Source organism: Crocuta crocuta, unplaced genomic scaffold (genome assembly GCF_008692635.1).
Source record: "Crocuta crocuta isolate KB4526 unplaced genomic scaffold, BGI_CrCroc_1.0 scaffold45, whole genome shotgun sequence".
Classification (NCBI taxonomy): domain Eukaryota; kingdom Metazoa; phylum Chordata; class Mammalia; order Carnivora; family Hyaenidae; genus Crocuta; species Crocuta crocuta.
The window spans coordinates 4,401,292-4,415,108 of NW_027530544.1; the positions used below are offsets into that span (position 1 = coordinate 4,401,292).

A 13,817-nucleotide genomic window follows, 5' to 3' on the forward strand; every position below is an offset into this window, starting at 1 on the left:
CCACAGCGACCAAGCCTGCGGCCGCCATTTCCCAGCCGACAACTCTCCGGCCCACGGCTCAGCGCATGCGCCGCCAGAACTGATGGGTGGGCGGGGAAAGGGGCAAACAGACCCCGGACGGCTCTCCTGACGGGCTGGGCGGCAGGGGCCCTCCGCACACCCAGGCGTTTGCCTACGCCTACATCGAGGTTTTCAAGGGAAATCAAAACTCACAATCTGGAGCATCCCCTCCTTTAGGCTCCCAGTACCATTTTAAAAATGCCTCCACAAAAATATCTTTCAATGTTCTCCACAAAAACTTCCGTGCCTTCCTCCCTCAATACTGAAGGGTTCGATTAAGCATTAAAGTAAGGCTTATCACTGTTGCTACCAGAGGAGGGGACCCTGGGATACGACGGAAACATTTTCCCAACTCTGTCATTCTATACACCAAGTGATTCAGATGGAGATATGCTGTTAACTGTTATTTTCGGAGAAAATAAATGCTAACCTGGCCCCCCAAATTCCATAATCCTCATTCAAAGGGTATATAAATGTTTAGGGCCCTCTTTCCCTTTTATAAAATAGCTCTGAACAAAAATGAAACAAACATGTTAAATAATATTTGTCCTTTAGGCAAGATTTTATTGTTGAACAAATCAGGATGAATGGCATTAAAGTCCAAATTTTTGTCTAGAACCAAAAGTGAGGCGGGGGGTGGGGGGTGGGAGAGAATGTGACCATAATCTAAGATTAATGTGGGAATTAGAGGTAAAATGGAAGAAATGATAAAACCCAAAATTATTGAAAAACTGGAAAATATCACTTCACTTTAAAGGAATTAGGCCTCATTTACATTGTAACCAGTCTCCAGCATATTCTTTTACACATTTAAGCCATTGCTGCTACATTGATGTAAATTTCCCCTACAACCAACCAGTATTTGTGGGAAATAAGAGGCTGTTAGCGCTCTTTTCCTAGGAGATTACAATCTAATTATAGAATTCAGACAAACATACCTATTAGAGTAGGACAACACAAAAAAGGGGCTGAATAGGGGAAGCCAGGTTAATCCATGTGAATACAAAGAAACGGAATCTGCATCATGAATGAATGAAATTTTGGATAAAATATGGAAGACTATGAAATAGGCAACAGTAGGAAGGTGAAAGCAATATTCTAGACTGGGAGGAGTATCAATATGAACACACCCAGGTATGATTTATAATGGTACATGTGGAGAATATTTTAGGCCACAAGCCAAAAAGTTCAAGAGACAGCAAAAGAAAATAAGGTTTGGAGAGCCTATCCATCATTCAAAGCCTAACTCTTCAATCAAACTCTGATTAGCACTTCCCCCAACTCCCAGATGGAAGAGGTTGTGAAAATGTTTAATCTCAGTGACAAAGCTGATTAGTAACAGCTGCTCAGAGTTGTTCTATGAATTCTTACATTCCAGGTTCTTCAACAGCAAGCTCCATGACTGATCATCAGTATCAAGGTCTGTTATGAGCATGGGTCATTGCAATGGCGAGTGATATATTTGTCAGCTCAAAAAACATTTATCCAACATACGAACTGTTTTTTGTTATTCTGATCTAAAATTGTTTTGTTCTTAGATTTTAAGCTATTTAAAAGGGCAGGACCTCATTTTTTTTTTAAAGAAATATTTCAACTACAGCGACTAAAAGCATAATCATATATTCCATATTAACACTACTATGCTAGCTACCAGATATCTTTATAAAATGCACCATTGTCACCTGAATTTGATTACCTATTACCTTCCACATTTACACTAAATTCTTCTAACAAGTTCTCCATAATACAGCCTCATTCTTCCTATCTACCTATACAAGTACCTCATTATAATTGCAACATAACATACTAATCATGGTCTCTGAACTTCTGACCAAGTTTATAGGTTGACACTGCCTTGTCTATTCAACTAGATTTTAAGGTCCTTATGTTAAACTCTCTAATTTTTTTCCATACCCCAGAGTTCAGTATCTTAATAGGAACTAAGTAAGGATGAGTGGACAGACAGAAGATGGGTTATATACTAATACAGCAGATGTATTAATACAAGAGAGAAAGCTGGGAGAGGGGGAAAAATGGAGAACAGGGTAGATAAATCTATAGGTGTTTGAAGTCCAAAAGAAAAGCCTGTGGAAATGAGAAATATATATAAATGAGAACAAGTCCTAGGTAAAGAGAGACTGTAAGTAAAGGTAAAGCAAGGAGATAAGACTTCTAAGGATTTGAGCTCTGATCTGCAAAGGTAGAATATAAGGGAATTCTCATCCTACTCCCTCAATCTCCATAAAACAAGTGACAAGGTCATGTTGTGAGAATGGTATACAGGAAATGGATCACTGTAAGGATTTCACCAGTGTCTAGCAATGAATAATGATGAGAAACAGGTACAAAAACACTATGAGAAAAAGGGCTATAGAGACCTATAATTTATTCTACAACTGCTCTGTGGTCTAGAAGCAGGAGCTGAAAAAAAATTGATAGTGAGGGTTATTGAATGTTAGGAATTGATAATAGAGAACTTCCTTGCTTCTTCCTGTTTTACAGCTGAAAGTTAACTTATTGAATGAATTCCAGGGGCAAAATATTCACTCAAATCTCAAGTTTTCCAGCTCTGTATCTCACTACCGCATGGAGAAATAAAGTCCTTTCCCTCTTCATCCACTCACTAGAAATATGTTCTGGTCACTGCTTTAAGAACTCCATTTTTATAAGCTCAAAGCAATGGGATTAAAATCTTGACTAATCCTATACTCTTCAAATGTAAAGCACAGAAACTAGCTTGTTGAATATATTCAGTAAATGTTTGCTCCTTCTCTGATTCATTTAATAAGCAGACAATAGGATTTTCTTCTCACTATAGGAAAGTAGAAATAGAAGTAGAAATTAGAGACCTCCACACTATGGAAATAATTTCCTATTCATCTTTAAACATCAGTAAACCTCTTCTGAAATACAACTCAAAACAATGAATTTCAGCTCCAAGACAGCATTACACATTTCCTTGTTTCATCAAGCTTTTTGTATTTGATAGAAGTAACATAATGGCAAGGGGGAAAAAAAATTAGAAGTCATTTAATTTATAAGAAAATCTTTAACTCCCTAACAATGGCCGACAACAGTTCAAAATCCTTATTATTGATGCTTGGGGCTTGTTGGTATCATTTTTAAAAAGGGGAATAACTACAAATTAATCTACATAAAAAGAATTCACTTTAAAATAAGCTTAAATCATGTGTTGATTTTTTTTACGGTGGCGATAGAGGTCATATAATTCTGATGAAAGCTCAAAAATATACTAAACAGAAATAAAAGAATCATTTTCTGCCCTGATACTGCCTGTATTCAGAACGTATGGTATTCATTCTCTGTAGTGCAAAGTCAGCTATTTTTTTCTCACTCTTACTTATTGTGTAAATCTAAATCAGGACAAAAATTACCTTGACACACTAAGAAACAAATGTGCAAAGGGAAAAAAAGAGCGACAAACCAAGAAACATACTCTTAACTATAGAGAACTGATGATTACCAGAGGGAAGGTGGGTGGGGGGATGAGTGAAACAAGTGATGGGCATTTAGGAACGCACTTGTCCTGATGAGCACCAGGTGATTAAAATTAAAAATTATTCTGACCCTGTATAATGTTTGAATTATAAAGCCACTGACCGCAAAATAGGATATACATATCTATTCTAATAGAAAATAATCACTGGGCAATGAAGCTTGTAAGTTTCTTCACACTTTGGAAGTATTTTATGATCTGCTTATGTCATTAAAATTATGAAATCTATGCCTGTTAGAAAAAAAATACATAGGGGCGGCTGCATGTCTCAGTCAGTTGAGCGCCCGACTTTGGCTCAGGTCATGATCTCACGGTTCGTGGGTTCGAGCCCCATGTCGAGCTCTGTGCTGGCAGCTCAGAGCCTGGAGCCTGCTTCAGAATCTGTGTCAAACTCTCTCTCTGACCCTCTCCTGCTTCACGCTCGCTCGCTCACTCTCTCTCTCTCAGAAATAAATAAAACATTAAAAAATTAAAAAAAAAAGAAAAAGAAAAAAATACACAATGTCCAATTAGGAACACTGGCCTTTTCTAAGAGGTCTACATAGCTTGAATACAAAATGATGTAATGAAATCTCAATAATTATCACTGGTAGAGTAGATTTACTTGCCATGCTACAAATTACAAATGCTATAGCACTGCTATTAGCACTTCTTAGATATCTGACAAGCCAAACATCATTCCACTACACTCTGTGGATGTTCAATTCACAGAAGCAGGTTATTACGAGAATTAAATTAAACTGAGAATTAAAAGACCTGGGCTCAAAAAGTGACACTGCCACATACAAGTCTTGAAAAGCTGAGCCTCTAAAACATAGAAAGGAGTTGAAATGGATGATGTTGAAAAGCTCATCTAGCTTGAAATTCTGCACTCTAAGTAAATCTGAGTCTTTAAGTCCTGCTGGCTACTTACTTCTTGGTTGGAGCTCATGAATGAAATGGTCAAAAGGCAGTTAGAATATGCGTCTAGACTGATTTACCAATTTGATTGGTTAGGTAGTTTTTCAAACCCTAAAAATCATAATTACTACAAAGTTCTTTGTAACATATAACAATCTAAAAACCACAATTCAATCTTTATAGCTAAGAATAAATGTGAGACCTGTAACATTTTATTTGTTAAAAATGAACAGCTTCAGAATAGATCTAAATTTGTAACTTTACCAAAAAACACCAAAAAGTACAATGTAAAGCACCTCCTCATTAAATACAAACTCTCATTTTGTGATGCACTGCATCAATGTTTTGCATACACCTTGATGCAAAGGAAATTTTAAGTTGCATCCTGTTTTTTAAAAATTTAAGAACTGAAAAAGGATGACTACAACCATATTCCAAGAAAGGGAATTTTCCTCTGACAAAGCATATTCTTTTGTTTATACACATGTTAGCACTCAAGAATTTTAATTTAGGTGTAACAAAGGTAAAATTTTGTATTTAAAAAGAAAATGAAATTAGAGATGCATGAAGAGCAAAAGTTTAATATACCAAAGACATTTTGTTGTTTGATGCAATTAACATCAATATTTGGGGCAATTTTTAAGGTTTTCAAGAAAAATGGCATAATAGCTCCATACAATATTTAAAAAAAAATGAAAACTTCTTTATACCATATTTTCACAAACTGTTCTAAAGACAGCAAATTTGTGCTCAGTTATTTTTCCTTTGCTTTAAAATAAGCTACCAGTAATTCTAAACCAGTCTAAAATAAAATGTAAGATTATGGATGAAATCTAAGCATTTGTACTTGCAAAAATGTTTTGCAATGAGTCCTTGGCCTAAGGAGACTAGAGCTTATTTTCAAATTGTGTGACTGGCTTCCAATAATCCGTTATCAGTAGACTTACTGGCAAAATACCAGATATTAAGGATCAGATTTAATTCTTTGGTATAAGCATGAAACTGCTGATACTTTTCTGTGGCTAGCATAAACCAAATAACCCAAGATGCATGAGAGAAAACAATGAAGTCTAATATACAATACAAGGCAGGCAAGAGTGATAACTTAATGTTTTGTTTTGTTTTACAGGGAAAATTAACACCAATATACTCTAGGGAAACTAACACCTACTTAGAGGTTTCAACATTATAACAAACCAAAAGGTTAAACTTCAGAATGATTGAACTTGTAGCTGGAATATTTTGCTGCATTTTGGCATTATACTGTAACTTATAGTATACAATCATCTGAAGACTTTCAGCACTAGCTTGGCACAACAGATTAATTCCTCCCACTCCTCCAGAGTGTGGGAGGGAAAAAAAAAACCCTCACTATAAATGCCTGAACTTTATACAAGAAAGGTATAAACGAAAGTTACAATGTAACTCAATTGCCATTTTGTCTTCGTGACATATACAAGTATATTTTTGATTTTGAAGCTTTATACTGTTAAATTAACAAGCTTAAAAAGCTTATAAAATTTAACTTTTGAATAAGAAGTCTAGGACTTTATGGCTGTTGATTTTATCATCAAAATATCTAAAGGACTCAATCTATTTTGATAATTATAATTTTTCTAAATATCATTTGAAGAATTCTTCATGGACACTAGATTCAAGCCTACACTAAATCCACACAGTATAGCTATGTCCTGGGTTTTTAAGTTTTTCACCTCAACCTGCTACTTCCTCTCCTGCTTTCTTCATTTACCAAATACAACTGTTAGGTTTTTACATTGGACCTTCTCCAAGGTTCTATCAGACAATTTTGTAAACATACATTTATAGCCTTCAAACATCAACATTTTAAACAGAGACTAATGCCTAAAGTCACATTTCTTGTTAAAAGTTCAATATTAAAGATTTATAACTCTGGAGAATTAACCTAAGGTCTTCTGAAAAATGAACCAAATTCCAGATATTCCCATAAATCTTAAAACTCAAAACTGGAATTCTAATGATTTTTTTTTAAATATCGCTAATGAAGAAAAGTCAACTGCACTTATTACATCAACACTATTAAAGGATAGGTGACAGCAACCAAGGGACCTACTCATATTTCTGAAGACCAAGATTTACATGGCAAATAAAAAAAGTGATCAAGATCCTAAATACCACTGTCATAAAAATAATCAATTTCTATCTTTCTGTCTTCTTTCTGCTGCATGAAGGACAAAAGACGTCAAATAGAGAATTGTTCTGTCTGAGCCAACCATGAAATCTTAAGAACAGATAGGTGTATTCCCTGTTATTCTTTCAGGGTATTATTTATACATGTTTAAAAAAAAAAAACCTCAAAAATAAAAATAAGAGTTATTTAGACTTGTGAATATTTTGAAATAAAGTTTCTTGAATTTCTGTGATGAACTCATCAAGCAATTCAACTTTTAAAACAGAGTCATCACTCAAAAGTCCCTTTGACATGGGATCTATCCCACGGTTACAAAGCGGCTTCCTCCTTTGTTGAACGAGAGGGTGGCTCTTTGTTCCTTCAGGATCCCAAATCGCTCATTCAAAGTCATCCCTGTCTAGAGAAAACAAAACAAAAAAATTAACAACTTGACTGTTAGTCATATTTGCTTAGAACAATAATGTGATCATAATGGTAATTCAAAGTAACAACAGCTAACACTTCCTGAATATTTATGCGTTCGAACTCATTTAACTCTAACAAAAACCATACGAAATTAGGTCAACTGAGTGAAGTTTAGAGAAGTTAGTTAACGTGCCTACTTGCAGCTCCAGAATTTAAACCTGGGAGTCTGACTCACAATCTCTATTTTCTAACCACTCTAAATGCCTACAGTACTATATAAAACACAGAACTATAATGCCCATAAAGTCATACATCCAAGATTTTCTCTATCTGAATTATTTTTAGGCTCTATAAACACTGCCACAAATTCTAGTGATGTCTCTGATAAACATAGGAGTTACTGATACTTGTGAATATTTGAAACAAACTTTCTTGAATTTCTGTAAGTTTTTGGATTTCTATGAGTTCACCACAGAAATTCAAGTAAAATTCAAATCAAAATCCGGTTTTTGATTAACCAAATTTTATTTCACCATTTCTGAAAGAAAAGTAACCATGACAAAATAAAATAAAAAGAAGCAAAACAAATTTGGTCAAATTTCTATCCATACTTCATATTTTCAATTCCACACATTCTTACATCAATGGATGGGAAAAAAAAGCATTTAACAAAAATCTAACATCCATTCATGATAAAAACTCTCAGCAAATTATGGATAAAGAGAACTCCCCCAACCTGTGAATCTACTAAAAATCCATTGATAAAATCATACTCCATGGTAAAACATTTTATGCTTTTTCCTCAAGCTTGGGAACAAGGCAAGCATACCATGTTCTCATCATTTCTATTCAACATTGTACTGAAGGGTAAGGGATATGGAGAATGACATGATTGTTTACATAGAAAAATCTTAAGGAATCTACAAAATTACTAAAAGTGGTTAAGTGAATTTTAGCAAGATCACAAGACACAAGGTCAATATTAAAAAAATGTCGAATCCACTCCACAGTGAGATATACCACTTCACAAGCACTTGGATGACTACAATCAAATGACCGATAATAACAAGTGTAGATGAGGATTTAGAGAAATTTAGAATTCTCTATACATGCTGGAAGGAATGTACACAGTGCAGTCACTTTGGAAAACAAGTCTAGCACTTTCTCAAGAGGTTAAACATAGAGTTATGAGTATGACCTACCAGTTCCACTTGTAGGTATTTACCCAGAGAAATGGCAACATACACTCACACAAAAAACATACATGAATATGCAGAGAAACTTTATACACAATAACGAAAGAATGGAAACAGCCCAAATGTCCATCAACTGATAAATGAGTAAATAAATTATGGTATATCCATTGATGGAACATTATTCAGCAATAAAAAGATGATACACTATAGATGAACCTTAAAAATACTGTACTAAGTAAAAAAAGCCAGTCACAAAAGATCACATATTGTATGTTTCCATTCATATGAATGCCCAAAATAGGCTTATCTATAGAAACAAAGTAGATTGTTCAGTGGTTTCCTAAGGTTGAGGAGACTTAAGATACCCCCTGTTTAATTCATTACACATTTTATTTATTAATTAAAATATTCTCAATGAATGGCACAAAGAAACAAAAAAAAAATTACCTGTTTTCCAACACTATTTATGTCAAATTGTAGAGGGACACCTTTAGGAACTTTCTTTACATCAGATTGCTCCCGTTTTGTTAAGAATGAGGGTACAGCAGTACGAGTTAATAGTGGTTTCTGAGTTCTATTAGAAAAAAATTAAAATGAAATCAGATAAGCTTAATAAGCAAAAGAAAAATAAATCATTTGGTACATAAAACGTCTTGACTTGTACACATGTTCCATGTACCAAGTCTATTTTGTGTTCTCAAACAAGTATTACAGTCTCCCCTTATCCATGGGTGTATGTTCCAAGACTGCTCCCTCATCTGCCAGTGGATGCCTGAAGCTGCATAGAGCACTGAACCCTGCACATACTATATGTCTTTTCCTATATATACATACCTATGATAAAGTTTAATTTTTTTTAATGTTTATTTATTTTTGAGAGAGAGAGAGAGTGTGAGTGGGGAAGGGGTAGAGACAGAGGGAGACATAGAATCTGAAGCAGGATCCAGGCTCTGAGCTATCAACACAAAGCCCAACGTGGGGCTCAAACGCACTCACAAGCTGTGTGATCATGACCTGAGCTGAAGTCAGCCACCCAACTGACTGAGCCACCTAGGGGTCCCTATAAAGTTTAAATTTTTTTTTAATTAGGCACAGTATGAGTTATTAAACAATAATAGTGAAATAGAACAATTTTGACGATATACTGTAATAAAAGTTATATGAATGTGGTCTCTCTCCTGTCCTCTCTCAAAATATGTTCTTGTATTCCTCTTTCTTGTGATGATGTGATAAAATACCTACATGATGAGACAAAGTGAGGTGAATGATGTAGACATTGTGAGGTAGTGTTAGGCTACTACTGACCTTCTGACAATACATCAGAAGGAGAACCATATGTTTTCAGACCATGGTTGACTGGGTAACTGAAACCATGAAAAGTGAAATCACAGACAAGGTGGTACTAATGTTCCTGGTTCTGGACTGACTCATCTAGAGACTAAAATTTATAATCACTCACAGAATACTTCTTTAAGTAGAACTATAATGTTTTCAATAATTTGGAATGATTGGTGACTTCCAAGTCTTGATCTTCTACTAAAATAAAGCAACCTCTGAAGTCTTTAAGAGACTCATCCTGTTTTTTTCATTTCATTTACTAAAATGACTGAAAGTCATTTCATTAAAATAAAAACTCCAAAAACCTAGAAAGTTTATAATGCAATAAACATAAGGGAATGGTTAACTAAATTAAGGTCATGCAGATAAAAGAACACACTATGAAGCCTTTAAAAAGAAGGCAGAACTGTATGTACCTAAAAGTAAAGATGTCCAAACTATATTAGGAGGTGGAGGAAAAAGGAGCAAGTATGTGTAGCATTCCCTCATTTGTTATTATACATAAAAAATAAATGTATATATTACTTCTTATATATGTACCAATTTTTTAAAATAAAAATATGGCTACCTTGGGGCTACAGAACCAGGAATCAAGAGAGCTTTTACTTTTAACTTTATACTATAGTATTTCCACTTTATACCATAAGTATTACTTTTATCTTTGTCTCAATTTATCTTAACTTGGACATCATGAGAAGTCCAGTGTTTTTCTATTACCTTATATACTGAGAGGTTGTAATTTCTGACAATATAAAAAGGACTTACACTGGGCATTGCACTGCTCCAGGATTGTCAATGGAGACAGTCAAAATTCCTCCATTTGTGGTGGAAGTCCGCCATCTAGTTTCAAAAAACCAAAAACTTCATTAAAATGCAAGTTTATAAATCCTATAGTGTATTCCATGTAAGAAATACATTTTAAAGTAACCATTACATTTTCTCAGCTTTTAAAAAATATTAAGCCCCACCAGGATATATAATCAGCATGTTGAATGTAGGAACTAGACACCTGAATTTATTACTTTTTCAATGTAACAAATACACATACATTAAAAGACATAAATTACAGAAAGGCTTCTAATGAAAAGTAACAGTTTCTAGTATTTTGTTCCACCTCTACTCCCAGTGGCAGAACTTTCCTGCTCCCCAGTGGCAGCACTTTTAACCTTTCTTGTTTTAACTGCTTGATAGTTACCTCCAGTTCACTATACAAGATGTGTATGTAATGATACTTTGCTATCATAAGGTTTTACCTAATCACACTATACTCTAGTTTCCCTACCTCCCTCTAAACACTTTGATAGCGATATCACTATTTTACTTCCAGTATAACTTTAAATATAAATCTTTCAATCTCTTTTAAAAAAATTGTTTTTAACATTTATTTATTTTTGAGGGAGAGGGAGACAATCTGAAGCAGGCTCACATGTGCTGACAGCCCAGAGCCTGATGCGGGGCTCTAACTCACAAACCGTGAGATCATGACCTAAGTCTAAGTCAGACACTTAACCAACTCAGCCACCCAGGCACCCCAAATCTTTCAGTCTCTTAAATCTTCTATCAACCTCTTGACACCATTCTCTCTGACTTTGTATGAAAGGAGAGTAGTACCTCTATTACTTCCTTTCAACTCTTCTCCCACTTTGTAACTCCCATTTTTTGTCAGCTCTACTTGTACATTCATGTTACTCAAAATCTAACATTTTCACTATATTCTGTTACCAAATTAAGGATCGGGGGGGGGGGGGGGGTGCTNTATTACAATTATGTAAACATTGTTCCCCGGAGAAGCAAATGGCTTATCATTTCTCTCCTTGTGGTTTCCAATGTCATGACTCCTGTGCAAAAGAATATTGTCAACATCAAGTTCAAATAGTTTCTCTTCTTACATTCTGCTCAAAATCATGCCCAATTTTAGCTTGCATATCTGGACCATTATTTTACACATTTTGTTTTCTAAAAAGTAGTCATAGTTTTAAATAGTTTAATTTCAAAACCTGATCATATTGATGGAATTAGAATGTTACAATTCACATGTGAGAAGTGCAATTCTGACAAAAAAATATTCTTAAAAAACTTTTATGGGGTAAGGAAAAAAGTATGTGAAAAGGAAAAATATTGTTTTCAAAGGTTTCACAAGTTTTCTAAAAGCTCTATTTGATTTCTATTTGTTCCCTGAATACATTCATTTATATAAAAGCACTTATAGAAAATAAAAAGCTATTTCATTAAAATGGAATACTCCACTTTTTTTCTTAAATAAAGGGATGTATTTCGTGCTAAAACTCATTAACACTGACATGTGAAAATGCAAAAGGTTTTTTGGGGGGAAAATGGATTTATTTATTTCAGGCTCAATACTTAATATATTTTGGGTCTCATTTAATTCCTCGGTCAGGGGCACACAGTAATCGGGGTTGCTGTATTCTGGGAGTTCTGAAATGACATCTTGAAAAACAAATTCAAACTTACTGACGAGTTCTCTTTGCTACTACATCGTCTAGCAGTTGTTCTGTGTTCAACTGGGCCTGAACCTGAAGGGAAAAAAAAAGCAGTAGATCCCATAGAAAGCAGAGGATTTGAATCTAAAAAACAACCCTGCTCTGTAACTTTATAACCCAGTATGGTGTGTGGATGAATGCAAGAGAGGCATGTGGCAATACCTATTCTGGCAATACCTCAGTTGGGGTTCCTATATCAGAACAGTGGTAAAACATATTTATTCCTAAATAACATGTTAAGCTCATAAGATGTTGCTACTGATGACAACAAAAGGGAGAACAGAAAAAATAAATAACAAAAAGAACTAATCTAATGTCACGTTCTCCATATCCCAAACCCAAACCCTATCTCAACCATGGGCTATGCCTATGATTGAGGATTACCACTAAAGGTAGATGTTCAAGATCCTTTGAGTAAAAAGAAACCACCAGCAAGGGTTTTTTATACCTTTAGGCCTCTTCTGAAAAGAAAAGTTGCCTGACGAGTATCTTTCTGATGACTTAATTTATTTCCACTCCTGCTAAAATTGGCTGGAATGTTATTTCTACAACAAAAACACATATATTATGAAAAGTCTCAGCCATTTAACAACTTTCAAACATCCTGGGAAAAATTAGCAAAAATAGTTAAATTCATAGGTTAGACATTCGAAGTATACTAAAGACTCTCAATTATTTCCTTATTTACTCAAAGCTATTGTGATTCAATTTATAAATATCTTTTTCTGTTGCTTACTACATAACCTAGTTAATTCTGAACTAATTATCTTCTAAATATTGCACTAATATTCTAACATAGAAGATTTCTTCTAAAGACATTAACAATTTTAATGCTATTTCCTAAATTTGATGAAAAACATATATGTACAGATTTATTTACAGGATAAGTAAAAAGAAACTCATACCTAGGTACATCATAATCAAACTACTGAAAGCCAAAAGAGAAAATCTTGAAAAGTAACATCTTCTATGGTTTTCTCTTTCATCCTCACTCAGAAACCTTTATATGTTACTATGAATCACATAGAAACTTATAATCTTCCACTGCTTATTCTTTCACATACAGCAATGTACTCTCAATTATGTTTGACTTGACTTTCACCAATTCCTTTCTAATTTCTTTTTTCTTTTTTTTTAATTTTTTTTTTTTTTTTTTTCTAGGAGAGAGACAGCGTGAGCAGGGGAGGGTCAGAGAGAGAGGGAGTGACAGACTCTGAAACAGGCTCCAGGCTCTGAGCTGGCAGTCAGCACAGAGCCCGACGCAGGGCTCGAACCCACGAACCGCGAGATCATGACCTAAGCGAAAGTCGGACGCTTAACCGACTAAGCCACCCAGGCACCCCTCCTTTCTAATTTCTATATGAAGTTAGTAAAATATGAGAAACCAAATTTTCATACTTATTTACTTTTTATAAACACTTAACAGATCGCCTAATCTTACCTCCAATCTTAGACTCAAATGCAAAATTTCCCTAGCTAGCCTAATTAACATAGGTCATTAATGTAATGGACAAGTTCTTATTTGCTAATTTCCCATTTCCCAAAACATACTGNCCACCCAGGCGCCCCTACACCAGATTTCTAAAAGAAAGAAGGATGACAGTTAAGTAAAACTGCAATCCCAGCTATCCCATTTATTTATTTATTTATTTATTTTATTATTATTTTTTTTAGGAATTTCCTGAAGATTTTTTTTTTTTTACAAATAGTTTATTGTCAAATTAGTTTCC

At 34.5% G+C, this 13,817-nt stretch overlaps 2 protein-coding genes across 3 annotated transcripts in view; both read right to left on the reverse strand.

The window, feature by feature from the left end:
• LOC144234389 (DISP complex protein LRCH3-like) overlaps positions 1-1,803 on the reverse strand; it is a 76,325-nt gene extending 74,522 nt beyond the window's left edge. Inside the window, exons 1-2 of the mRNA XM_077767722.1 lie at positions 1,764-1,803; positions 11-178 (exon numbers count right to left, since the gene is read on the reverse strand). Coding sequence (XP_077623848.1) covers positions 11-178; positions 1,764-1,803 — 208 coding nt within the window. The remainder of the gene's footprint in view (positions 1-10; positions 179-1,763) is intronic.
• FYTTD1 (forty-two-three domain containing 1) overlaps positions 1,350-13,817 on the reverse strand; it is a 33,550-nt gene continuing 21,082 nt past the window's right edge. For both annotated transcript variants that reach the window (XM_077767657.1, XM_077767658.1), the window contains exons 5-9: positions 12,536-12,632; positions 12,059-12,120; positions 10,352-10,426; positions 8,696-8,822; positions 1,350-7,044 (exon numbers count right to left, since the gene is read on the reverse strand). In XM_077767657.1, coding sequence (XP_077623783.1) covers positions 6,946-7,044; positions 8,696-8,822; positions 10,352-10,426; positions 12,059-12,120; positions 12,536-12,632 — 460 coding nt within the window. In that variant the 3' untranslated portion in view covers positions 1,350-6,945. The remainder of the gene's footprint in view (positions 7,045-8,695; positions 8,823-10,351; positions 10,427-12,058; positions 12,121-12,535; positions 12,633-13,817) is intronic.